General features: G+C 41.8%; 1 protein-coding gene across 1 annotated transcript in view; it reads left to right on the top strand.

The window, feature by feature from the left end:
• The window catches only part of EML6 (EMAP like 6), a 117888-nt gene extending 90574 nt beyond the window's left edge, over positions 1-27314 (top strand). Inside the window, exons 28-41 of the mRNA XM_088531445.1 lie at positions 8049-8127; positions 13555-13684; positions 14853-14951; positions 16254-16274; positions 16630-16803; positions 18063-18271; positions 21506-21663; positions 22370-22484; positions 23669-23857; positions 24323-24495; positions 25070-25232; positions 25493-25596; positions 26689-26842; positions 27210-27314. Coding sequence (XP_088387571.1) covers positions 8049-8127; positions 13555-13684; positions 14853-14951; positions 16254-16274; positions 16630-16803; positions 18063-18271; positions 21506-21663; positions 22370-22484; positions 23669-23857; positions 24323-24495; positions 25070-25232; positions 25493-25596; positions 26689-26842; positions 27210-27314 — 1873 coding nt within the window. The remainder of the gene's footprint in view (positions 1-8048; positions 8128-13554; positions 13685-14852; positions 14952-16253; positions 16275-16629; positions 16804-18062; positions 18272-21505; positions 21664-22369; positions 22485-23668; positions 23858-24322; positions 24496-25069; positions 25233-25492; positions 25597-26688; positions 26843-27209) is intronic.
• The last annotated feature ends 471 nt before the right edge of the window (positions 27315-27785 follow it).

Below are 27785 nucleotides of genomic sequence, written 5' to 3'. Positions count from 1 at the left end.
CGTGCAGGGCACCCCCTCAAGTGAAGAGGCAGGTTGTTTCATTCAACCTATAGACAAGTCATACAAAGTACCCCAGGATGAGACAAATGAAACAGGCTTCCATTTTGCCACAGTAACACTGATAATCCATAGGGCAGGGAACACGTGCCTTGTGCACTCTACTCTTGCAAAGCAATAGTAAAGCCAGAAGCTCCTCTACTCACTGCAAATGTTTCCACGCTACCCCCTCTCTTTGTGGCTGGCAAGCCAAATGAATAGGTTGATCCCTCCTCTGAGGTGGGATAGCCTCTGGTTTCTGTAAGTCTGTTGGTAATGATTTTACATGGAAATACCAGTCAGGTTACTGTAGCCCATATGAAGGAGAAGTCTCTCTCAGCACAAACTGTAGACTGAAGAGAGCAAAATGGGAGTTTCTAACATTCTCCCTGTGTTGGTTCTTCTTGCTGTTTAACTCTCCATATTTGGTTCTTCATGCTGTTCATATAGTTGTCAGTATTGTATTTCATTTTAAAATAGCTGCAATAAATCTAAGCGTGCTACCATATACTGCATTTTCCCATATTTTCTCTAAAGAGTTCTCTAATATAGAGTCTCTAAAACTATTCTTCACATCTTTTTTATGTCCTCTTCAGTTTCGATTATTTCAGTGTAATCACCTCATCTCTGCTGTTCTGATAAGTTGGTTAACAGATCACGTGCTTTCCATATATGGCTTATTAGATAAAGATACATTCACTTCACTTGCTTTATCTGATTTTTATACATTACTAGAATTTATAATCAAGAAATTAGAAGCCAAAAGTTAATGGCAAAATGTAGGCAAAACTGCAGCAGATGAGTTTGTGCTTGGATAGGACTTTAAGTTGTGAAAGTACTGATTTTTTTAGTGCATTGAAATGAGATTCATGTGTTGACTACTGCAGATGTCCATGACTTCATTTTTTGGCCACAGTTGTACCAACATGTGCCCTGTTCATGCAGAACCTTGAAACAGCATGCACTCAGTTATGTCTGCTTCAGGGAAGTGAGCTTCCTAATTGTGCCAGATCTCTTATACTCTAAGAACATGAAGGGATGGAGCAGCCCGTCTTGGGAAAGAGAGTCAGAGGACAAATTTTAATATAATGTGGGATACAAGATAGCTGTGACTTTGGGCCGCTCCTCTTTTACTACCTACCATGGTGTGTGCTTAGCTAGTAAAGTACGAGCTAACAAGATGGAAAACAAATCCCTATATTACACTGGCCTCCTTTACATCTCCAAAGTATCGGACTCCTAAGCAAAATGGGAAGATAATATAATGGGCATTATATTATAAAGGCATATTATAAAGGGCAACAAACTCATTTATAGATAAACAGGGGGATAATATCGATGTATTATCTTAGAAGAGAAAACAAATATTCTTTATCATATGTGCTTCTCCTGACTTTTTTTAGTTACATACTGAAAATAATGCCATGGAGGAATGTAGAAGTTATATGATAGATTATATGATATGATTATATGATATGATTATATGATATGATAGATTTTGCTTGCACGGTTTGAAATAAATGATGGTCCAGAGCAGGCACTTCTTGAACCCAACAGAAATATGTTTGTGGGGTACCCAAGGTGTAAGAGCTTTGAGGTTTTTTTCTTGTGTAGATTGTAGTCCATGAGCGATTGAAAAAGTGTTGTTTATAATATGACTTATATTTTGTTATGCATGGGAAGGATACTAACATATCTACCATTTACAACACTACCTGCAGCCCAAATGTTCTCCATATATTGTTGATGGAGTATTAGAATGGGAGAGATGAGGCTGAGAAACAATTTTTAAATACTTTTTGGTCTTAATAGTTGGTGCATTTAGTTAAGATAATTATTTGTTGTTTCTCTCTCCTCTCCCTAACCTTCCTGTTTTTCTTCTTCCCCCTTTCCATGTCTGTCCTACTCTCCCCTCCTCCTTTTTCTCTTCCTTTTTTTGCTCCTCTAATTGGCATCCTCTTCCTTGCTCTGCCTACATGACACAGAAGCAGGGTGCCAGTCAGAGGGGCTGCAGGAGCAGTCTCCCAGTGTGGGAGCTCCAAGAGCAGAGCTCCCACACCACGAGGCCACTTGGTCAATGGTGGGGCTGTCCTGGACACCCCCAGGCAATTGTAAGCCATACTGTGTGTTATGCAGGAACTGCACTTTATTTAAGAAAAGCTCTAACTTTCGAACTGGGACCATTTTAACTGTAAAAGAATTTGTATGATAAGAAGTAAAAGAAGCTTGCGTGATGACTGTATGTTACTAATATGAAGGACAAAATTATATTTGCATTTTGCATTCTACTAACTGCTAGCGTATATCCAGCTTTCATTAGTTTGATTTGCATGACTCTACTTAAAAACTCTTATAATATATATGGTGATGGAAAATGCTTTTAAGCCAGTTGAATGTGTAGAAAACAAAAGCAACATTAGCATGTTTGTCTAGTTTTCTGTTTTCTTAACACGCTGGCTTGTCTCACTTCCTGCAACTGATCTATCTCAGAGCCTGTTCTCAGTTTTTCTGTATTATATACATCACCTGTAAACATATGATCTGATAAGAGGTTGAATTTTCTCTCTAATTTGTTGATTTATTTATTATTTTGCAATAACATGGGCTGAATTATCAGTCGTTTCCAAAAAAGAGCACCCACAAGCTTTTGTGCTGGAATGTGAATTATTAGACATATGGTTACAAATTGGTCCATGCCCTTTTACATGCACACTTTGATGGGTGCAATGTAAAAGCTTTGAATGTGAATTCCAGTTGTATAGGTGGGAATTATTCCAGATATATACGGAGAAAGACAACTGTGGGGTTCAGAACATGACTTTGTATTATTTCAGCAGCAGGCTACTGTTTGAGAATGAGTAGCATCTTTTGGAATATTCCCTGTTGCTTTTCTCAACAGCTAATGTCAAGCTAATACATCCTGAATGGATTTGGCACCACACTGGTTTCACCACAGTTGTCCCCAAGGCTTGGACACATAGTGACTAATGTGACTGATATTTTACAGTGCTTGCAAACCTGCTGAGCTCAGAGGCCATCCTACTTCTCCCACAGATCTGCACACAGCTGGCCCAAAGGTCTCTCTTTAGTGTGTGACACTTAGTGGGCATGGAATTGACAATATTGTCCCAGTGCACAAAATGTTACCAGCATCTCTCAGAAATTTAGATTTTGCCTGAAGGTACGTTGCGGCATCTTCCTTGAAGTTAGTCTTCTCCAAAAGGTGGAGTGGCCTCCCAAACAGCCTCCTCAGTGCTATACATTATGTAGGACAGATCTATATGCAATAGGGGCAGCCCTATTCCAAATAGTTATTTAGACAAACAAACAGCCTCACCCAATGTTTTGAACAAAGAACTTGTTTAAAAATAGAGTCCTTCAGATTTTCATTCAGATCTGATTATGCTTCTCTTTAATCTGCTTTTCTGCTTGTTTCACATTTGGGGACTGAACTAGAATGACATGTGAATGCAAGAAGCTTCCCTTCTTACAAAATATGAAAATGGCTATCCCTGCCATACATTCTGCAATACCTTGTTTTTTTTTTCTTAAAGAGTGCATCAGCATACATGGGAAATCATAAATACTATGACCATGTTAAGCCCTTTCCAGTGCAATGCTTTTTTTTAAATTACTTAGGTTACAGTTGGTTTTCCCCTCTAGGCTGGTTTCAGTTTTGCTTTGATCCATTGTATTGAAGAGTAGTTTCATACTACACAGTATGAAAATATCCTGTCTCCTGTTAGCTACAAAGCATAAATGAAAAGTAACCGCAAGAAAAGCTGTACGTAATGCACTTATGTATGTCCATTCAGATGGGGAATCTAAAGAAGGCTTAGAATTTACAAAATCTTTTAATCACTTCTTAAAGTACTAGGAGTTTTACAACAGTTTTAGGACATTTGATAGTGCCTTCCCTGTCAACTCCTGGACATGTATTTTTTAAAACTGCTTTTTCTTCTTTTTTTTTTCTCTGAAATTAACAGTACATTTTTTTAAATCTGTGATTTTTAATAATCTGAATAAATTTACCAAGACTGGATCATCCTACCTCTGTCAGACCTTTCCTCTCTTCTTCAGAGCAGTCTCTTGCCTATTTTTATTTTTATGTAATAGCAAAATATGTGCTCTCTGCAGTTAGCAGCCACCTGCAGGCACACCTTAGTCTCCCATTTGGACTCTTTTTAGCCTCTTCCCATTTCTGATGGGCCTGGTCTGTCACCTTCTCAGTATCAGGACATTTTTGTCCATCTGTCTCTGCTTCAAACTTCACTGTTTGTAGCTTTCATGCAGTATCGTTTCTGAAGACCCTGTTCTGTTCCCATTAGCTGCACTCGGAACAGAATACTTGTGTTCTTGCCAATTTATCACCCATGCAGACAGTGGTTCTCCTCAGACAGTGACTGTGCTATGTGTTCTGAAATCACGAAGCGGTTATCAGCGGTTATCTCTGTCTCACAGAATTTCCTATAACCCTTTCTCTGATCTGCTTTCTTGTCTAAATGCATCAGCGTCTCCTGCTCTGGCACTCTAAGATCCTCAGGGTGCTTCACCCTTCCAAAACCCAATTCCCTCCGGCCTCTGCCCCCGCTCTTGTTCCAGTCATGGTCCAGGCTCCTCTTTCTGCTTGTAAATCTTGGCCAGGTGATTATCAGGCTTATTGGTAGGTGGGAGTAAATGAGTTATCACTTACACCTTTTTACGTTTCTACAATAAGACCCATAGAGACAGTGGGTCTGATTTTTGTCAGTTTAAATCCGGAGTTGCTTCACTGAGTTATACTGGTGCGTACTGATGTGAACATGTAATCACAATAGTCATTAGTAACAGAAGTTTTATTTTCTGTATTGACAGTATCTGAAGAGCTGGAAGCCCTCTGTCTCTGTCTTAGCTTTCCTGGAACTCATTCATCCCATAAGTTAACAAAAGCACATTTATTTTAAATTATTGGAAAGAAACCATTAATACTTTTATTATGTTTTAACTTGCTTTCCTTTGGAGGCAGGGAATTGTCAAGTAAGTACTAACACACAGCACAGAAAAGGCACAGTTTGCTGTGAACGTACAATACAGATTGCATAGGTCACAAAGGGCAAATAAATATGATTTGCTGATGTAGAAATTTCCTGTCTTGATACTGCCACCTGATGTATCAAAATAAATTAGCTATAATCACAGACTTGTTAAAAGTGAAAGTGAATTTGATGATGTTTTACATATCTCCTATTAAGAGGATAATAATGCATACACTGAATGCATAAATGTGTGCATATATACATGCATATGTGTATATAAATGCACACAATATTTGTGTTTGTGTGTAATGTGAATATATATAAAAGTATATGTGTGTATGTGTATGTTTCCAAATTGAATCTCATGTTTACTATCTAGAAATTAGCCATCATACCATAGTGATAGTGTTATTCTGCTTTCATCAAAACTTTTGGCTTGCTCTTGTCATAAACTTTAACGTAGGTGAAGAAATGATCCATTTAAAAATTACACTAAAACAGAAAAAAGAGCAGGAAACATACAAGAAAACTTATTTTCATAAGTGCTGATTCACAGGCCTTAGTAAACCTGAGCTGAAATGGCTTTTACTGTTCTGGCTTCACTTAATGGTTTTACCTCAAAAGAGAATTATGCTTTGTATTAAGTTCCTCATCCTTTCTCTAGTGGTGATTGCACCACTATTTGGTCCAATTACCACTGATGATTATATAACATGTCTTGATTGACCAGTTTCAAAGAAAATAAAGGTGCTTGTTTCCCTGTGAACAAAAAGTACAAGTTGTCCCTGTACACAAGTTGGCCCAGTAGCGAACAATTATTAGGCTAAATTACGAGCTGAAATAGGCTGGAAAACAAGCATCCATTGTGGGAAACTCTCAACAGTGCTTATGAGGCTGTGAAGTTTCTACCAGTTACCATCCCTATCAGGCATTTGAAAATGAGTAAGTCCATGGAGTCACATTCTCAGTCCGATATAAAATGTGTGGGAAGCATGGATACAGCTTCCTATTTTCTCCCTCCCTCCTGTTGGATCTTTAGTACAGAGTATACCAAAGGATGCCAGGGTATGATCTTCTGAATTCGTAGACTGGTGCACTCTTTAATTTCTGTTTTAGTTCTTGCTGGCATGCTTGAATAGCATGTTTTGTGCCGCAAAGGAATGATTGGTCAACTCTTAAAATGCTTGTGCATGAGTGAAGTGGTCAGAAATACACCTAAACTGTATTAAGTTTCTTACTTGGCTTTGTTTGCTGCTTACAAGGGGATCAAGGTAACTCTTCACTTTTAATGACTTTTAATGTCACAAGATCACCTGCTAATGTACTTGGCTAGTCCTTAGTGAGTTCGTTTGTCTGCTTCAGAAGTGGGCTAGTTCGTTTACTTGCAGCTTTGTTTTGTCTTTTTTAGAGTTCAGACTTTTCACGCTAGGTGCTGTTGTGATAAGTATTCTGGCTGTGTAGCAGTAAGTGTCCTAGATGTGTACTCTAATTGCTGCTTTTTATACCTCATAAAAATTATCATTCCAGAAAAATCAGCTCCTTTGAAGCAAAAATAATTTCATTCTGCAATTATTTTTTTGCTAAACAAGAATTAATGGTAGTTACTCTGTAAGAGTCAGCCTGCAAGTACAGCAATGGAAGATTGAACTCCCTGTGACCCCTTTGCTTTTGCACAATCAAATTTTCACAGATAGTGTAGATCTAGTCCTCACATTTTAAAAATCTTAACCTGTGGAAATACATGCCAGATTCAAGTACTAATTAAGTAAACTGACGACAAGCATTTCCTTTTTTTTTAGTTACAGAATCCCACTGTTCTTTCACGCTGTCTCCAGAATCTGTAATGGGAATTTAAAGGCTTGAAATGTAGTTTCTTATATTATTAGCACCAACCTTCGAGTGAGCCTGCATTTAACCATATATCTCTTTTTCAGTCTTTCACTGTTACTATTTCTGCTCTAAAATTCTGGCAAGATTCACCTCCTAAGTCAAAGATGATCAAATAAGATAAAGAATCTGGGCCAAATTTCTGCAGGCTGATTTCCCTAATAACAGAATGTAATTTTATGGCAATTTTTATGTTAATGGGGTAAAAGTTTGGCCTCCTGAATAAGTGTTATCAGAAAGGGAGAATCATTACATGCAAATTAATACAATGGTCTTATAAAATAGTGGCTGCACAGACAGCACTGGATTTGTAAAGTGATGAACCTGTGATGTAGAGGCTGAGGACCCTCTGCTCCTCTTAGGTTTTTGCCTCTTTCATGAAAAGAAAGCAAAATGGAAAACAGCAGCTGGAAGGCCTCCTTCATGTTGCCTTCCAGCTGCTGTTTTGCATAGCAGTAAAGATTATCTGTCTTTAAAGACCATGTGCATGAATAGAATTTTATTTCAATCTTGTTGCAATTTCTGTTTCAATCAAATATTCTACATTTGTCTTTTTATTTACTTTTAGCACCTGTAATTACATAAAGGTACTCTGAAAGCCTTAATCTCTTTCAATGAATGAGTTATACTGTTTAAAATGTTATGATTTTGTCTGTAATGAAGCATCATTCAATGGACAGATTCCAATAATCTGTAATAGGATTTTGATCAGATTTTAATTAAGTTACGTCAAGGTTTTGTGATGGGTGTTTCCCAAAAGAAGTGATGTTGGGGAAAAGCCAGTTGTAGGAATTCTTTTAGATCATTTCCAAAAGTAACCATTTTCCCACTGATTTAAACCACTATGGTTTTAAAATTCTCTTGGTGTAGTGTGGTCTGTTCTGCTGCTCATCCACACAATGTACATCAATGTTATTTCTGCTCTTTATACTAAAATGCCTATGACTATAGTCTGTCTATTGTAAAACTCTTAAGAATTCCAGGCATTGAGTTCATGTATTTTCAGTTGGCCCTTTCTTGTACATATACAAAATATGTCTTATTGTTTTGAAAGTTTTATTTGCTTTCAAACATCCTGATTGTCTTCTTTTTCAAATATGTTTGTTTCAGGCCACCAGTTAGCAGAGCTGCTCCTCAACCTGAAAAACTGCAAAAGAACAATATCAACAAAAAAAAGAAACTGGTTGAGGTCAGGCTTAATATTTTTCATTTACTCTAGAAGTAATACCTGCTGGGTGAAATTCACCCATATTTTGAGGGCTGCCAAAGTCACATTGATGTCTTTTGCTAGGCATCTGATATGCTTTGCTTGCACCGACAGTAAATATGTATAGTCATATAAATAACTAGTTACAGGTATAACATCATTCTGCCTTGAGGATGTTTGTGTGGGTCTCAAAATAGATGCATATATACCTCATGCACTCCTGCCTGAAGTCTTTTGAATGATCATGGGTTTTCATCTGTGGCCTTAGCTTCATCATGTTACCATGTGAGTATAGAGAAGTGAAAGAAATTTCTAGAAAGTGCTCTCAGCACTACTGACAAACACTATAAAGCATGATAGACATCAACTTCTGTCAGAAAGAATCCAGATTTGTGTGTTTTGAAGCTTATTTATAATTCTATATTTCTCCAAACTCACTATTTCTCTCTTAATTTGTCTCTTAATTCCAGCCTATCTTGGCCGAAAGTCCTTCAGTTTTCTTGTGGAACCATTAATGTCTCTTGGGCTCTGCACAACATAGTATGTCTTTATAAAGTGTCTTTAGCAATGTGGTAACTGCCAGGGCTGGCTGCTTCCTAAGGGAATGTGAGCTGGGGGAAAAGGATGGTAACATGGCCAGTAGGGAAGGGACTTCACTGACCAGGACCCAGTCCCTCAGTACACAAGTGAGGTAAACAGGGCAGACCAAAGGGCTTTGACTAGACCCAACCAAGAGTCTGGATCATAAAACGATATGATGAGGCAGGTTCAAGGTCCAAGATGGATGCTAGGATCATGTCCAAGAATTGCCAGGCAGGTCCATATAGAAAAGACAGGGTCACAGTCAAGCTGGGCAAACAATCTGTGCATTGTGCTCCCCTGGGGGACCCCGCTAGCTACAGGCCTCCAACTAGACTCTGCACCGCTGATCACCACCCTCTGAGCTCTGCCATCCAGCCAGTTCCTAATCCACCTCACTGTGCACTCATCTATCCCACACTTCCAGAGCTTCCCCAGGAGGATGTTGTGAGGGACGGTGTCAAAAGCCGTGGTGAAGTCGAGATAGACGACATCCACCGCTCTCCCCTCGTCTATCCAGCCGGTCATTTCATCACAGAAGGCTATCAGGTTAGTCAAGCAAGATTTCCCCTTGGTGAATTCATGCTGACTACTCTTGAGCACCTTCTTGTCCTCCATGTGCCCGGAGACAATGGCCAGTATGAGCCGTTCCATCACTTTTCCAGGCACGGAGGTGAGGCTCACTGGCCTGTAGTTGCCTGGGTCCTCCTTCTTGCCTTTTTTGAAGACTGGCGTGACATTGGCCTTCTTCCAGTCTTCCGGCACCTCCCCCGTTCTCCAGGATCTTTCAAAGATGATGGAGAGCGGCTTAGCTATGACATCTGCCAACTCCCACAGCACTCTGGGGTGCATCCCATCAGGGCCCATGGATTTGTGGGTATCGAGGTTCCTTAGATGCTCTCTGACCCAGTCTTCCTCTACCCAGGGCAGGTCCTCCTCTCCACCAGCTTCTTCTCTTGTCCCTGGGGCCTGGGACTCTAAAGGGCTGCCCTTGGTAAACACCGAAGCAAAGAAGGCATTCAGCAACTCTGCTTTTTCTGTGTTATTTGTAACCAGGGTGCCCATCTCGTATGCCAGCGGACCCACATTTTCCCTGATCTTCCTTTTGCTGTTAATGTATTTGAAGAAGTTGTTCTTGTTATTTTTAACGTCCCTTGCCAGATTGCCTTCCAGCCGTGCCTTAGCTTTCCTTGTCACATCTCTGCATTCCCTGGCTACGTTCCTGTATTTCTCCCAGGGGGCCTGTCCTTTTTTCCACATTCTGTATACCATCGCCTTCTGCTTGAGCATTGCCACAAGCTCCCTGCTCATCCACGCAGGTCTCCTGCCCCCTCTGCCTGACTTCTTACACACAGGGATGCACTGTTGCTGGGTTTGGAGGAAGTGCTGCTTGAAAACTAACCAGCTCTCTTGGGCCCCCCTTCCTTCTAGAGCTCTAGCCCATGGGATTCTTCCAAGGAGGTCCCTGAAGAGGCTAAAGTTGGCCCTCCTCATGTCCATCGTTGCAAGGCTACTTACAGCCCTGCCTCCTCCACGTTGGATCCTGAACTCCAACGACTCATGGTCACTGCAGCCGAGGCTACCCCCCACCTTCACATCTCCTACAAGTCCCTCCCTATTTGATAGCACGAGGTCCAGTAGCCCACCTCTCCTCGTCGGCTCCTCCACAACCTGCGTCAAAAAGTTATCGTCGACGCTCTGCAGGAACCTCCAGGACTGCCTGTGCCTGGCTGTGTTGTCCTTCCAGTTGATGTCGGGGTAGTTGAAGTCCCCCATGAGAACCAGGGCCTGTGACCGTGAGGCAATATCCAGCTGCCTATAGAAGGCCTCATCAACCTCCTCGTCTTGGTCACGTGGCCTGTAGCAGACACCCACCACAGTGTCTCCCACATTAGCCTGCCCTCTAATCCTTACCCACAAGCTCTCAACTCGCTCATCCTCCACTCCCAGGTTGAGCTCCATGCATTCCAGTTGCTCTCTCACATAAAGAGCAACTCCACCACCATCCCTCCACCAGAGGGATGTGGAGCTGCTGGAGAGAGTCCAGCGCAGGGCCACAAGGATGATCAGGGGCCTGGAACATCTGCCCTATGAGGAGAGGTTGAGGGAGCTGGGCCTGTTCAGCCTGGAGAAGAGAAGGCTGAGAGGGGATCTAATCAGTGTCTATAAGTACCTCAAGGGAGGCAGTGAGGAGAATGGTGCTGGCCTCTTTTCAGTGGTGGCCACTGACAGAACTAGAGGTAATGGCCACAAACTGAAGCACCAAAAGTTCCACAGGAACTTAAGGAAAAAAATTCTTAACAGTGAGGGTGACAGAGCCCTGGAACAGGCTGCCCAGAGAGGTTGTGGAGTCTCCTTCTCTGGAGATCTTCAAAACCCCCTTGGACGCAGTCCTGTGCCACGTGCTCTAGGTGACCCTGCGTGTGCATGGGGGTTGGACTAGATGACCTCTAGAGGTCCCTTCCAGCCTTAAGCATTCTATGATTCTATGGTTCTATGGCCAGGAGTGGGCATAACAAGATAGACCTGGCCTGAGCTGCCCATTGCCAAGAACTGGCGTGACTGTGGCACACTGGAAGAGCAGCATTCCACCAGCATAGCTGGGTCAAGGACTGAAGGTCCTGACTGAGTTCCAGGGCTCATGGACAGCAGGAGTGGATGGAGGTGCAGAGGAGGCTGGTCAGGGCCATTAAGGCCGCATGGGCCTGACAGTGACATAATAAAAAGTCACTCATTTATCTCTTTGCAAATAACTGACTGATCAGTCATATCTAACAAAGGAGCTGTGATGAGCCTCTTTTTTTTTTTTGGTGTCATCCAGATGGGCTTGTTGGTGAAAGATAAAAATTTGTTCTCTTAGGTAATGCAGCACGTAAGAGCCAAGATAACTTCTATGGTGACAAGCATGCATTTACCTAAGGACAGATTCCTTTCACCTATATCATTGATAAAGCAGTTGTCTTTCAAATTTGGCTTTCATGACCTTGAAAGGCTTGGCCTTACAAGTACAAGGCCTTACAAGTGAGTTTCCAGACTTCTCCTGAGGCCTCTTTAGCTCTGAATCAGACTAATGTATTTTCAGATGGAGCATCAGCTGAGTAAATATGTTCAAGCTCTCTTTTGTGCAAGATCTAGAAGAGCAGAGACCTGATACTGATGGTTTGGGACCTCTTGATTTAGTTGTGAACTGTATATCCGTCTACTGGTGATTCTGACCATTATTATCCAAAGCAGGGAGATTCAGGTGCCTAAACATAGGGACATGATGCTTGTTTAGATGGCTTTGTTACACTTGATCAGCCCTGCCTCTCCAGGAAGATCTGTGTTTTCCAATAGGTCCAGTCCAATGCAGAAGTCTGAGCTCTCCTAGAGCATCTAAACTGGCATCAAATGTCAGTGTTTAGCTTAGGGAATCTCACGCCATGTTTTAATTCACCGTAATAAGATATACAAAGGCCCTAAGGACTTTACCTGCTTCCTGCAGCTGATGATCACTGATGGAACTAAATACTTTTTGTATGTTCTTGTGTAGCTGACTGTCCCAAATGTAAGGCTGATTTATCTCAAAAAAAACATTTAAATGAACCCCATGAATATTAGAGTGTGGTGCCAGCTGTGCTATACACCTTTCCTATCAAAGGGAACATCAAAGCTTGTGTTACTTGCCCTTCATTCAACTTTTAGATCATGCCAGTATCAGCAGTCTGCAAGCTTATTGTGTTGACTAATTCCACCACAGTGTGAACTGCGTTCGATTTCCTGACCCAGAGCAGAACTCTAGTTGTTGTTTAATCATTTAAGGTGACACACCTTTGGCCCCCTGTCCTGTCAAAGGTGTTGCTTAGCAGTCACCACTGACACCTGCTCCAAGAGAGAGGAATGTTTATTTGCCCACAGGAAAGATGCTTCTCAGAGCAGTCATGGTTAGCATGTGTTTAGGTTGTGACAAAGGGCACGGCAGCTCCTGCCTCCAGGCAGGGAAGCCACTCAGGACACCACAGCTCACGTCTGTGCTCGCACACCTGAGGAGTATGTGCATCTACAGTGGGACCCACACTCACTGTCTACTCCCTGTCTGCATTTTCTGTGGAAATGTAGTCAGAAAACGTTCTTTTGCGCATGCAAAATCATGCACGTGATTTTGAAAGATGAAATTTGCTTATTTATTTTGGAGCATACTTTTATTTCCCAAATTGTAGGCCCTCGTCTCCACATCCCACTTCTAGAATCTCCATGTAATACACTGGAAAAAGAGTATCTCTATGGACAATTAGCAACAATTGCTTGGTCTGTCAATGTCAAATTTTTCAAAGCAAGTTGTAATTGTGTTTGGGCCAGATCCATTAAGTCTGTCTTCTGGGCTATAAAAGCTACTTCAGCAACAATCCATGAACCATTAACTATATGTGAAGACTTTTACAACAGAAGTAAAGGTTTTTGCAAATAACTGATACTCTATCGTGATGTTAAACTGTGATGGAAAATTTAGTAAGACAGGACTTGAATATATTTTGCATGAAAATTAAAAGAACCAAAATATTTACAGCTGACTGATATATGAAAGAAATAATAATGTAAAGGTCGCGCCTTACTTAACTGACTGTAGTTTTGTAGATGGTCTGTGAGAATGTCGTGCCTTGGTGAAGTAGCAGAACAAGGATAAATAATTATTGTTTAATTATTCTGTTGTCTCTGTAAAATACTCGTGTCTTGTGTAACTACGTAGGATTTCACTTATGTGAAGTAAACTTCACACTTCAAACTCTGTAATCCCCTTGCTTTTTCTTTTACTTCACTGTCTTATTTTTTCTTTTTGTTTTACTTGATCAGGAGCTGGCTTTAGACCATGTTTTTGGATACAGAGGATTTGATTGTCGCAACAACCTTCATTACCTAAATGATGGTGCTGATATTATTTTCCACACAGCTGCAGCAGGCATAGTTCAAAATCTTTCTACTGGTAATTCAAGATGAAACAATATTTTGAAATAAAAAACACTGTGAAATTAAAACATTTTTCCTTTTGATAGAGATAACTTTGTAAAGATCCTGTAAATTTTTCACATTTTGCGTCTTGGTAAGTAATGCAAAACAGTTAGATGATTATGATACCAGGCTGACGAAGGTCCCTTTTTGAGTTCATTCTGTAGAGCCATCCTATTCCTTTCAGCGGTGATGAGATTCTACTAGGAGGTGTAATAAAAACCTGTTTCGTTTCTGCAGTTGCACCTTCTTAAAATCCGCTCTGAAGACATTGGGGTGGCTCTCTGAGAGAGCCTAGAATTTGAAAGGTCTAGTACTCCCCAAAATGTTATGAGTAGTAACATCCATTGTTTCATTTTGAACTACTTGAGCAAAGTCAGACGCAATTTTGATGTGGGCAAAATGCTCTTTGGAAAGGGGAGACGTACTGCCTACCTTTTGGATAACAAATAGAAAAGGCACCAAAACTTCTCTGTTCATGAGCTGTAGCACCAACCATATTCTCCAACTATCTCAAGAGCCAAGGATTAAAGGAATTGTGGCTTTGTTTTATTCCCCCTTGGTGCCACAATGAACCAAACGGTGACAGCGGTGCACCAAGGAGCTCTGCTCCAGTGGAGAAGGAGAGGGATCAAAGGTGTCACCTCTGCTGATCTCTGGGACATCTTGTGCTAGCAGAGCTGCCCCGGCCCGTGGAGCTGGGAAGCTCTGTCCCGCTACGCTCCTTGGCTCCATAGCTTTGAGGGGACAAGACAGAGCGTGAACTTCAAGGGGCTTCGCTCTCCACTTGTTCTGCTTCCCCTGACGTTTTTCAGTTCAGCAGGGCCTTGTGTTTGCCAATTTTGTCTCTTTTTTCTGCAGTTACAGGATGAATCTTGGGCTGATTTTTGGTTCTCTAGGCATAGCTAGTTAAGCAAATAAACATTTTATATATGCATGCTCATGTATCTGCTCATCACACACTGGTGTCTCGGAATGAGAGCAAAATCGCTCCTTACCTGTTTATTGCCCTACTGCCACCCATCCCACGAGGGAATACAGCACAAGCATGAGAGTGGCAACAAGCGGCTTGTCATAGTCTTTGCTTCAGTAATGGTGCTTTCCTTGATACTATTGTGAATAAAAACATGTTTGAATTTTATTAGGTAGCCAGAGTTTCTACCTGGAACATACCGATGACATTCTCTGCCTAACTGTGAATCAGCATCCAAAATATAAAAATATTGTGGCTACCAGCCAGATCGGTAGGTTACTCTCTGTATTAATAAAGTTTTACTCAGAAATTATCAGGGGCTCTGCTTTATTTTGGGCTTTTCGCTGTAGTAATTTTACCAGGATTTGTCAGTGCTACTGTCTTCAAATTTTTCCTTTAATTTTAGAGATAATCAAGCTTCAGAATTTTCTTATGATTTCAGTCTACCTGCCACAGTTTCATCTCTAATTGTGAGTCATTGCATTTTAGAGTGCAAGTTGCTTGCAATATAACCATACCTCAGAAAGCAGATTTTCATAAGCTGCATTGCATCATCTGATTAACCTGTAATGATAAGATCTCTAGAATTCCCCTTTTCCTTCTTGCATCCAAGACGCTGCTCAGCACTAAAATATTCAGCAGTGAAAACACTATAATGAAAATTTCCTACCCGGAAATGCAAAAGCTATACAGAATAGGAGGAAAAAAAACAAAATCAGAAATCTCAAAAGCAGTTATAACATGCATAAGGGCTAATTCTGAAATCATATCTATTTATACATTTATTATTTACCTGAAGAATTACTAATGCCTTTCAAAGGAGTAAATATAGCATGGAAAATATTGGATCATTTGTCACAAACCTTGGGAGAGATCTGTTGTTTTTTGCTTGAACCTGAAATAATTAACTTTATTAAAAATAGAGAAATCATTCTAATTTATATCACTCTGAGCGGAGACTCAAGTCTCTAACTTCTGTAATAAAGTAACTTAACATTGCAGCAGGAAAATGCTACTACATAAACACCTTGACAAACTGTCTTCCCCACCTGTACTGAGTGCTGTCCTTCAAATATGAAGGCACTAAGTCTGTATATATAGCCAGAGTTTAAGAACAGAGCTATTTGTTAGCTTTGTGAAATGCAAATTCAAAACACTGATTTCCATGACAAGGAAAAGGTGACTGTTACAGTCTCCTTTCCCTGTTCTGTCAGAGTTCAGTAAGAGCCCATGAAATCAGTGTTTCTGGTGGTTGGTTGATACTTTGTAGAGTTACTCATTTTAGTAATTTTGAAAAACTGCATGTCTTTAACTTTTCTTTTAAATACCATTTTAAAAACTGAAAACTGCTACATATTGTTGTTATATTTGTGTATAAAAGACACTATACCCAAAACAGTTCAACAATATTCCTGCTTTTTTGTTTTGTTGATTTAATCCATATCCATTTTCAAATTTTTAATTTTGTTTCCTTCTGGTCCTGATGCTGGCACTTCAGCATTAGAAACATGACTTATTTCAGCTATTGTTTTCCCTTGGTGCTTCCTCATTTGCCATTGCTCTCACAATGCAGGTGATATGACAGAATTTTCAGGTAAGGCTGATTTGTTTGTGAATTTTAGTCAGCAGAATTATGTAAAAGTCTCATGTTACCTCATTGTATCTGTGTGAATCGCGGATACAAGTGAAACATCTACGGACAGTTTCTTTTGCATGACATTCTTCATAAATGTTATGTTGTTCTTTCAGTACTTGTCTTATTTCATGAAATACAATAATTTGCCCCTATGTTTCGCAAGCTGTTCTGATTTTTTTGAGTAATGTTAATCTTAAAAGAAAATTGTTTTGAGTGTCTGTTTAGGTGACTTGTTCTTGAAAAATGCATATTTCACATTAAAGCTTTCCAGGTGCTGAATTAATTCTCTTTTAATGCATCTTTTTGCACTTAGGTACAACTCCCACAATTCATATATGGGATGCTATGAGTAAGCAAACCATGTCAATGCTACGTTGCTTCCATAGCAAAGGAGTCAACTATGTTAACTTCAGCGCGACTGGCAAACTTCTAGTTTCGGTGGGAGTTGATCCAGAACATACTATCACAGTGTGGAGGTGGCAAGAAGGTAACTCTGCAGAATATTTTGTCTTCAGCCTAAAACAGACCTATGCACAGTTACTCACTTTTCCTTTTGAGACCTTGGGATAGCTTTGTATTTGAGTATCATCACTCCCTAGAAGTCAAAGAATCAGTTATAGAATATAGCAACATATTAGGAGTGGCTTAAGAAAATATAATTTAAGTGTCTCTTGTAAATAGAAATAAGGAGAAAATGTCATTTAATATAAAAATCCATAAACTTAAGGGAAGTGTTTTCTTGTTAGTCCTTATACACTTAAACTTGAAATTCTGCCCAATAGTTAGGCCTTTGGGAAGTCATTTGAAGACAAGATTTAGAACCTTCAGAAGGATGGGTAACACTGGAAGAAACCCAGGAGAGGGTTTAGATTCCTAAAACAGGATTTAGGCAGAACTGAGCATCCTAAAAAATGTCTGGTGACCTATGCTGCAGTGATGGAGAGGAAAGGGGAAGCATCTCCGTTCACTAGATGCTTGACTTCAACTCTTTTTTAAGAGTTCTTTCTCCAGACACCTATGTCCAGGTGACACCACCATCACTTGAATAGGAAGTACATCCTCCTAATTGCCTTGAGCTATTACATCCAAGAGACGTGTCTGGAGAGTAGCTGACATCCGTTTACAGAGTAGGTCGTTGCTGTTGTACTTTTAAAGTTCAGTTAGAGCAGAGGTGGCAATGCTCATGTTTCATATGGTGGCCTAGCCACCCCAGGAATGGAAAACTCGGATTTAATTCCCACATTTGCCCGTGTGGCATTCACATCTCTGGAAGCATGCCTTTACCACCTGGTCTGTTTGACCTGATGGGCCAGTCTGGGTGTTTCAGGTAGAGACAACAACTCTTGAGTGTCAGCTGCCCTGTGCTTTTTAGCAGATCAAGGCGCTGCCGATGTTACTCAGAAGTTCTGGGATCTGGTTATTTCACTGCCCATTGAGCAATGTAGTAATAAGATGAATTATGCTATGAATATTTAAATCTAAATGAGTCATGAATATCTAAATCAGGTCTAAATGCATATTTCCTGACACTATTGGAAGTGATGCAATAGCTATGGGCAAAGGATCTTGCAGGATGCGTGAATTTGGATGTTTGATACTGAATAATGTTGGCATATGCTTAGCTTTCCACATCTGGGACACAATTCCCTAATTCAGTAGTAGGTCAGTTTATTTTGTAAAATCATATCAGAGGTTTTTTTTTCAGGTAAAATTAACTGTGTTTTTATCCTTTCCTAATTAAAACAGGGTCTAAAATTGCCAGCAGGGGAGGACACCTGGAGAGGATATTCGTGGTAGAATTCCGCCCAGACTCAGACACGCAGTTTGTGTCTGTTGGGGTAAAACACATGAAGTTCTGGACATTAGCTGGCAGCGCTTTGCTTTATAAGAAAGGAGTCATTGGTTCCATGGAAGATGCCAAAATGCAAACCATGCTTTCTGTTGCCTTCGGAGCAGTGAGTTCAAATTACTTGCTACAGAACTTTATGATACATTTTTATTAAAACTGCAAGTGTGAATTTCCTTTTGTTAAAATCCACTACTGTACAAACAGTGCAAAACCACTAAGCTCTTGCTTAGTAATTGAACTTTTAATTTAAGACCTGTGCTCCTTCAGACCCTTATGTAAGTTTGCTGAAGTGGGCAAGGTTTCTCTGTCAGTGAACATACCTTATTAATGTCTGTGCGTTGTGTCCAGCACAGTACAGCAATGTACAAGCATCAGCTGCTATAATTTCTGCTTTTGTGCTTGGCTAGTTACTTAGCACTTCAGCAATTAACTTTAAAAACTGTAATACTGTAAAAAAAAACTGTAATACTGCAATAATGCAATTTTGTATAGAACTTTTTTGTATAAAAGACTCTGCAACCTTTTTTTTTTTTTTTTGCTGGCAGTATTTGTGTGACATATGCTAGTGATGCAACTAATGATGACATTCCATAATGCTCTTCTTCTGTATATTAATTAAAGAACCATATCACCTTACTTGTGACTTCATAGTTTAAGGAAGAGCATGTGTATTAGCAGTACAAAAGGCAATGTTACTGTGATACTGAGGTCTGAAATGGCTTCTGCTTCTGCTTCGCCCAGAAACCCCTTACAAATTATCTTTGCAAAGGCTGTAAGTTATATAAATTGTCAATTTTAAGAACAAATCCACATTCTTGGGGCCAAAAAAGTGACTTTGTTGTCAAAAATTGCTGAACACCCAACAGTTCTTTCTACATTGATGGCAGTTGGAGCAATGCAATGGACATGAAAAACCCCAAAAGTGAACATAACATTAAAAGAGGAACAAATCACTTTGTCCGTATTTCCCAAGTAGACATAATCCACATGATATTTTCTAAAATAATAAAACTAGCTTCCTAAAAGGCACATCTTCAAAATAAGCAGATGACCTATATACCTGTAGCATATGTCATTCATTCTGGATAGTTTTTTTTTTTTCCCCAAGTATGTGTCATTGAATCCCTCTGGAAGTTTGCCTCCCATGTCGTAAAAGCATTTTTATTTTACTTCTCCACAGGGCAGGATCCAGCAAATGCTTGACCTGCTGCTGCTTTTGTACGGGTCAGTTCTGTCAAAATCTTCTGAGAATTTCCAAAAGCACTTCTAGCATCCTCTTCTGACCACTGAATCAACTTTACTGACACAATCTCTAATTCACCTTTACTATTTATTCATTTGTACAGTTTTATTTTGATAAATAGCAACATAAAACATGCAGGCTTCAAAATTCCCCCTTCCTATGATAAACTAATATTCTTTACAGGGAGAAATACAGTAGAAGACTGTTATGCCCGGGACAATTCTATGTTCCAAGCAGGAGCTCAGAAAATTTATCAATCTTCAAAAGGTGCAAAGAGAGTGGAGAGTTCAGGTTGAACTGGAGTAGATAAAAAGCTCTTAAAACTTCCTGACAAATGACCATGCGTTGTTGTGGTGCTAGGTTAAGCAGATAAGCAGTTCCCTTTCCTCTCCTGTTTGAACTCAGTTGACTACTAATACAAAAGATATGTGATACAAAATTTGGCAATACAATTTAAACGAGGTCTGTTTAATGCTGCAGTGAACATTTCAGGCTTGGATACAGCCACTTGCAGTTTTCATTTCAAAGGACAGCCAGCTGAAACAGGGAACATGCATTGCCATTTTTACTGATAACTATCATTTCAATTCAGAGTCAGTGAGCTTAGTTGCCTTGGTCAGACCATCTTCAGTTCCTTCTACGGTCATGACTTGGCAGGTGAAAACAGTCTCTGTAGTTCCTGCCAAAGGCAAAAAAGATGACAGGCTCTTCATTTATGTAGAGTTTTCCTCTACTTCTTTAGATATCGCTAAGTTTTTTTGCCTCTTTACAGTAGTTTTGGAATTGTGATCGTCCTACAGCATTTTGGATCACGTTTGTGCATTTCCACCAGTATTCAAGCAGCAGGCAAACTGCTCCGCTTATGAGAGGCAGCTCCAAAAAGAGCATTTGCAAAGCAGGCAGTTCACTGCTCCTGCATTCCTGATGGAGGAGGCCATTCCCAGACCCCCAGCAGTCCTCTACTACCACCAGTCATGGCTGCCATGAGAAACTGTGTGCCATTACCATGGTACCTAAAGTAGATATCAGGCTGGGTGAAATACTTCTCCAGTTATACTCATAGAATCATATAATCACAGAATGCTTAAGGCTGGAAGGGACCTCTAGAGGTCATCTAGTCCAACCCCCCTGCACACGCAGGGTCACCTAGAGCACGTAGCACAGGACTGCGTCCAAGTGGGTTTGGAAGATCTCCAGAGAAGGAGACTCCACAACCTCTCTGGGCAACTTGTGAGGGTGACAGAGCTCTGTCACCCTCACTGTTAATGATTTTTTCCTTAAGTTTCTGTGGAACTTTTGGTGCTTCAGTTTGTGGCCATTACCTCTAGTTCTGTTGGCGGCCACCACTGAAAAGAGGCCAGCCCCATCCTCCTCACTGCCTCCATTGAGGTACTTATAGACACTGATCAGGTCCCCTCTCAGCCTTCTCTTCTCCAGGCTGAACAGGCCCAGCTCCCTCAGCCTCTCCTCATAGGGCAGATGTTCCAGGCCCCTGATCATCCTTGCAGCCCTGCGCTGGGCTCTCTCCAGTAGATCCACATCCCTCTTGTACTGTGGAGCCCAGAACTGGACACAATACTCCAGATGTGGCCTCACCAGGGCTGAGTAGAGGGGCAGGATCACCTCCCCTGACCTGGAACTTGTACTGGAACCTCATGTACTTCCTTTTCACAGTGTTGAAGAAAATACTGCTTGCCAGTCACCTACAGTGGGATTCCCACTGACAGATACCAAAAGAAGGAAGAAATGTTGCTCAGACTTCAGTAATGGTGCTTCTTGGTAGATCATATAGCCTGACTGCTGTCTCCCTAGCAGGACACAGGACAGAGCACATGTAAAGCAAAAAGATATATGTGTATCTGATCCCCAGATGAGATGCATGAGGTGACCGGCCTGCATTAGATACTGTAATATTTATAACATCTCAAAGAAACACCATTAGAGTGCAGTAATTAAACAGTCTTCTCAAAATAGATGCTTTTAATTTCCACATTCATTTCACTGATGACTTTTCTCAAGAAACTGAGTAACTGAAGTTTTAATTGAACAAAATGTTAAGATGTTTATTATATCAGAGGTCATTACTCTTTGTTACAGAATAACCTTACATTTACTGGTGCCATAAATGGAGATGTCTACGTCTGGAAGGATCATTTTCTGATTAGACTTGTGGCAAAAGCTCACACGGGGCCCGTGTTTACAATGTACACCACTCTTCGAGATGGACTCATTGTTACAGGAGGAAAGGAGAGACCGTAAGACATGTACCTTCCTAAAGCGCACACCTTCTCTCTGCCTCATGGTTGTTGTTTTTTATGTGCTATCCTAGATATAGGCAACACTTCCCAGACACTTCCCAGACACTGTAAGGTCTCTGCAATGTCAAAGTTTCAATATATCTAACACCAAATGTGCCTAGGCATCTTTTTAAGTAAAGGACTAATGAACAGGTCACTCATGGGTCACAGAGATGCACATAGACACAGAGGACAAACTAAACCTCAAATTAGCAACCGATGTGAACACCTTGTTGCCTCAGCTCTTGCAAGCCTGGCAGGAGTTTTGTCTTAGATTTTAAATCCTGTCAAACTGCAGAGTTTCCCTCTCATAACAGAGACTTGCTGATTAGTATGTTCATCTGTTTACCACAAGTAAGAACATATTTGCTGAGCTTACATCAGTGGCAGTGGTTTGAGAGTAAATGACAAGAGAACTGTTTGCTTTCCCTGCAAATTAGATATGATGTAGTTTAAAACATGAAGTGTGATAGCGTTAGCTACCATATTTTTGTTTTCTGCTTCCATTATAGAGTAGTAGGATGTCTTTCAGCACAGGAAAAGGTGATTCAATGTATGATTTATTATTTAACTAATCGGAAAAATACTGATGGGATTTGCAAATGTGAGTGGCTGTAGCCCGTGCAGGAGGAGACGTTATGTAACTCAGCATGCTTCTTTGCAGCACTAAAGAAGGGGGAGCTGTAAAGCTGTGGGATCAGGAGATGAAGCGGTGCCGAGCGTTTCAGCTTGAGACCGGCCAGCTCATTGAGTGCGTGCGCTCCGTCTGCAGAGGGAAGGTGCGTGAGCGTTGGGGCCCATGCCCTCACGTCGTCCCTGGGAACGGTTGGATAGGGGACATACAGGGGAAGCCTTTTCTGAAGTTATAGGAAGAGGCGTTGGCATCTTTCCTCATGAAATTGCCTCACTTGTCTTCCCTCTGCCCAGGGATCACATTTCTCACAGTCAGTGGCCGCCTTCCCGTGACAGCCAGCAGGGAGAGGGAAGTGCCTTGACGGTCCCTAAAGGATAATGCCAAGTATAGGGACAGACTTCACCAGGAGAAGACCCCATCTCATCCTTTCCCTTTCCAAAAGCAATTTAGGTACCTACTTTACAAGGGTTGCATCCCATAAACTGTGCCTCAGTTAGGCAGACTGTATCTGAGCTTTTCCTTTTTTTTTTTAAAGTCACAAAACCCTGCCCCTGAGCCCTGTTTGCCCCTGAGCATTACAAATTGGCTTTAAATTTTGATAAACAATAAAGATGACGAGGTAACTTGAGGTGGTAATTACACAGCTTTAAGTCATACCTGTAAGTGTTGTCTCTGACGGAAGGCATGTGTGGTGATGCAGAAATGTTACTTCATATAGTGAGGGTCTGTTCAACTTAACACTTTGTGAAATGGCCTCTGTTTAACGCTGAATATCAGACCTCAGTGGTTTCACATGGTCTTTGATAATCACAACACTGAGGAGTGTTGTTTTACATCTCTAATTAAGGCACCATTACCAACTCCAAACTGTATCTGTTTGTGCTTTTTTTTTTTTCTTAAATTTTGGCTGAGAAAGCTTAGGCTGCGATTGTTTGGGTAGAATAGATGTAAGGTGCTCAGAGACAGTCTGACTGAGCCCAAAGCCCTGATTTTTATTACTGGCCAAAAGTTGTAGCAAGTCCCCTCAGCAGTATGAGAATCATGTTCTACCAAATCATGTGTAAACACTATGGTTGGAATAAAAATAATGGCAAGACTGAAGTCCAGCACAGTTGCTCAGCAGTGACACCAGAACATGGTATCACCAGATGTGAAACTATAAAAGTGTTTTACTGGCCTGTTTTTAAGATGCTGCATGAACAAACAGGAAAGATTAAATCAAGTTATCTCTCTCACAAGTATCTCTGCAATGCATCTATATTTTACTACTGATGTTACATCCATTTTACTGACAATGTGTAGCTCACCCTCTTTTTTGGCTACAAACAGGGGAAAATTTTAGTAGGAACAAAAGATGGGGAAATCCTTGAAGTGGGAGAAAAAAATGCTGCTTCAAACTTGCTGATTGACTGCCACATGGAAGGGGAGATCTGGGGTTTAGCAACTCACCCCTCAAAAGACATATTTATTTCTGCAAGTAATGATGGAACAGCAAGAATTTGGGACCTATGCGACAAGGTGAGTATCACTATACTGAAAGCTGTGTCATTGCAAGCAATACTTTTATATAAGCAAGCATTTTCCAACTCTAAGATGTGCTCTCCTCCAACCACGTATGCACCTTCAATTTTTTTTTTTTAAAAAAAGTTTGTCAGTAGTAACAGAAAGTATCAAAACTCATCTTGCAAGCTCAATTGGAAATGGATTTTTCAACCTTTTCAGGAGAATTTTATTCTTTCTGGTGTCAAAATTAAAGTCAGCCTGCAACACAATAGATGCAAGCTTGAAACTGCTGTTTGAATTAGATCTATATGTAATCTATAGATCTGTATTTTTGTTGCATATTGCGCAACATACACACACATGCGATGTGGTTGTTTTAAGTGAAATTTCAGATTTAGAGGAAACTATACACAGTGTGCTTTTTATAATTGGCTTTTATACTTCATGTTTGGAAGCTTTCCATTACTTTTGTTAATACAGAAACTGCTGAACAAAGTGAATCTAGGTCATCCAGCAAGATGTGCCGCATATAGTCCCGATGGTGAAATGGTTGCTATTGGCATGAAGAATGGAGAATTTGTTATTTTACTTGTAAACAGCCTTAAAGTTTGGGGCAAAAAGCGAGATCGGAAGTCTGCAATTCAGGATATCAGGTGTGTCAGAAATTTAAGTTGAAGTTCTTCAAATACACAGCCCTCACTTAGGGCAAAGGCCATCTAGTTGTAAGTTCTTTTCTAGATTTTGGTAACTCCAAATTTGTTGAAACCTGCATGAAATGCATTTACTGATTGACTGCTACACGGCTTTGCCTCTACCTTATGCTTATCTATCCTATATACCACACACTTTTCCTGTGTTTAATGCAGGTATACCCACTTGAATACAGTTAGAAATTCGGATATTATGAACCTCTGATCCTGGGAATTAATTTTATAACTCACTTAAAATTGTCAGTGCAATTAAAATCACAGATCTTTATGCTTCCTCACGGAGGATTATGGATACTTTGCGCAGTGTGCTGTGCACGTCATGCAAATGGGCTATCAGCATCTGTTAAGTGCATATGGTACTCTGAGCCTTTCTAATCTGCATATCGAGCATCAGAGTTTAGTCTGAATTGAATCTTGCAATTGATTAAAGATTTATGATTGTTTTCCATTAAGAGATATTTGAATTTTTTTCATCTGAAATAGTAACTTATATCCCCATCTCATGTTTTATTGCTAGGATCAGCCCAGATAACAGGTTTTTGGCAGTGGGTTCCCAAGAACATACTGTAGATTTTTATGATCTCAGTCAAGGCACGACGCTAAACCGGATCGGCTACTGCAAAGACATTGCCAGTTTTGTCATACAGATGGACTTCTCAGCAGACAGCAGGTACATCCAGGTATGTTTGGAACTTTAAATACATCTCTTTGAAGGTTGTGTAAGGAAAGGGCTGCCCACTACAAAATAAGTTGTGGCCTGTAACCGCAATATGAGAAGAGTTCTCGTCTTTTTCCCAAGTTTGGATGCATGTGATACCTGACCTCATGGGAGATTTCCTCCACAAGTTTTCCTGCTGCTATAAACTTAGTAAGATTGGGTTGAGATAAACCAGGTGATATAGACACCTGAAAGGAAGTGACTGGTGTTTTCTACGTGCAGGTATCAACAGGTGCCTACAAGCGTCAGGTTCATGAGGTACCATTGGGAAAGCAAATAACAGATGCTGCATTAATAGAGAAGATCACCTGGGCTACGTGGACAAGGTGAAGCCCTGAGGAACCGCGTTGTGCCTGCTCGGGCTGCCTGTGATACGGAGCCAGGCCCTTGGTGTCACTGCCGCGGGTCCGGCCCTCTGCAGGCGGCCCGTGGCACCCGGCCCTTCCCCAGCCTCACGCACTTTCACTGAAACAAACACGAGGCCAGTTGGTGCCCTGCTTCTTTCCAGAGGGCGCTATTAATGGCGAGGATGATGTTATTTCATATCTCCACAAGGGTGAGCGGCTGCGCGAGGCGTCGCCCTCATGCTGCTCCGGGTCTCCCGCTCCTGAGGGAGACGCGGACTGCTCCGCGGCCCTCCGGGGCTGCCCTGTCCCACGGCTCTCGGTGTAGCAGGCAGGGCTGGGTTTGTTAAGAGAGTAGTTGTGGGCACCACTGAACTGTGTTTACGGGAGTGGACTGCTATGCAGTCCTCTCAGGATAAGTATGAAACTATGGCTGTGCCCTTCCTGGGAAACTGGAGCCGCAGGAAAGCGCCAGTGACATTGAACAGCGAGGCCAGGCGACAGGCAGCTGTCCAGGAGAAAAGACACGCGCGTCCTCCCAAGCAAGGCAGAGCGTCTGCCCTGAATTACTTGTGTTGAAGGATTCTTGACAGACTGCGGGAGTGGGGCAGCTTCACCTGATGTTTAATGTGCGGATCAATATGAATAATTACAAAGCAAACAAACCCCTCCACTAAGGGAAAGACAGACAGCTATTTGGGGAAATGCTCTAGAGCACAACACGAACCCTCTCCCTCAAGAACTTAGGCCTAGGAGATGAGACCCAGAGTACAGATCTGCCTGAGGGAGGGCGGCTGCCCATGCGGAGGGGCCAAGCGTCACTGCACAGGCTGGAGCGGTGGATTCACCGGGGTGAGAAGCTTCATGCTTTTGGGCTTAGGAGTCATGCAGAGGAGAAACACTCCTGTGATGGCGTCTGTTGAGAAAGCACGGCGGGGGAAGGGGAGAATGCAGACGTGTCAAGGGTGAAGGTTCTTGCTGCTGCTCTGTGTGACCTCGCCATGCTCTGGAGAAGAGCTGCAGCAAGTGGGGCTTGTGAACTAATAGGTGTCTTTTCACTTTCCTTTGGAACAGCATTCTCGGGGACGAAGTCATTGGCATTTGGCCACGAAATGCAGATAAAGCAGATGTCAACTGTGCATGTGTGACCCACGCTGGCTTAAATATAGTCACAGGAGATGATTTCGGTCTGGTGAAATTGTTCGATTTTCCATGCACAGAAAAATTTGTAAGTGACTGTCTTAATCTAAGCTATTTACCATTCCCTGTGTTGATTCCCTGTGTTTAAGGAGGCCAAACTGCCTGGGCCAGCAGGTCCTGGCCAGACTGCCCCCAGGCCGTGCTGGCTGTGGGAGCAGCTCTGGGGGCAGAAGGGCTGTCCCTGTCCCGTGCAGGTGGGGGCAGCTCTGCCAGCAGCCAGGGAAATCCAGCCAGGGAGTGAGCTCCCGCGGCACAGCCAGAGCTGGCGAGCTGGGGTCACTGTGGGCTGGAAGAGACCAGTGTGGGTGGGAATGCGCTATTGATTGCTCACAAGGCGACTTAGTCACTTTGCACTAGGATTTCCTGAACATGGCCTTTTTTTTTTTGTCCCACAGGCCAAACACAAGCGGTACTTTGGGCATTCGGCCCATGTTACCAACATCCGCTTTTCTCATGATGACAAGTATGTTATAAGTACAGGAGGAGATGACTGCAGGTAACAACTTTATTTTTGTGATTTACAAAAATGTTTCACATACCCTTCAATGCGAAAGCTAAGTTAACAGCTTTGTGAGCCCATTCTTCAGGGGTGAAGCCTGTTTTTTAGAAGCGTGACAGTTTATTTTGCCTCTCTTTTTCCCAAATTGCTGTAGCTTTCTGTTCACTTCCACACAGTTTGCTCCAGCCACTTTGGCCCCGCTCACAGCGCGTCATCGTGGGCAGCGATGACAGCTGCTGAGCGACCTCGCACTCGGCTGTAGGTGCCTTCGGGGCAGGTCGGCGGTGCCGCGAGCCGCCCCTCGGCGCCCAGGCCCCACATGGGCAGGACCTGCCACGCACCGCGGTGCCCTGGCTGCTCCCCGCGAGTCTCGTGGGTCACCCACCTCAGCCCTTGTCCTTCCACAGCCCTTTGAGCGGAGAAAAGAAGTAGGCAAAAAAGAAACAGAAAGTGGAAGCACCCAGGAGGTGCT

Source organism: Tinamus guttatus, unplaced genomic scaffold (genome assembly GCF_059628265.1).
Source record: "Tinamus guttatus ecotype Peru unplaced genomic scaffold, ASM5962826v1 Tinamus_guttatus_pri_ptg000033l, whole genome shotgun sequence".
NCBI lineage: Eukaryota > Metazoa > Chordata > Aves > Tinamiformes > Tinamidae > Tinamus > Tinamus guttatus.
Note: the sequence above shows the minus strand (reverse complement) of the source record. Positions and strands in the feature narration are given on the sequence as shown.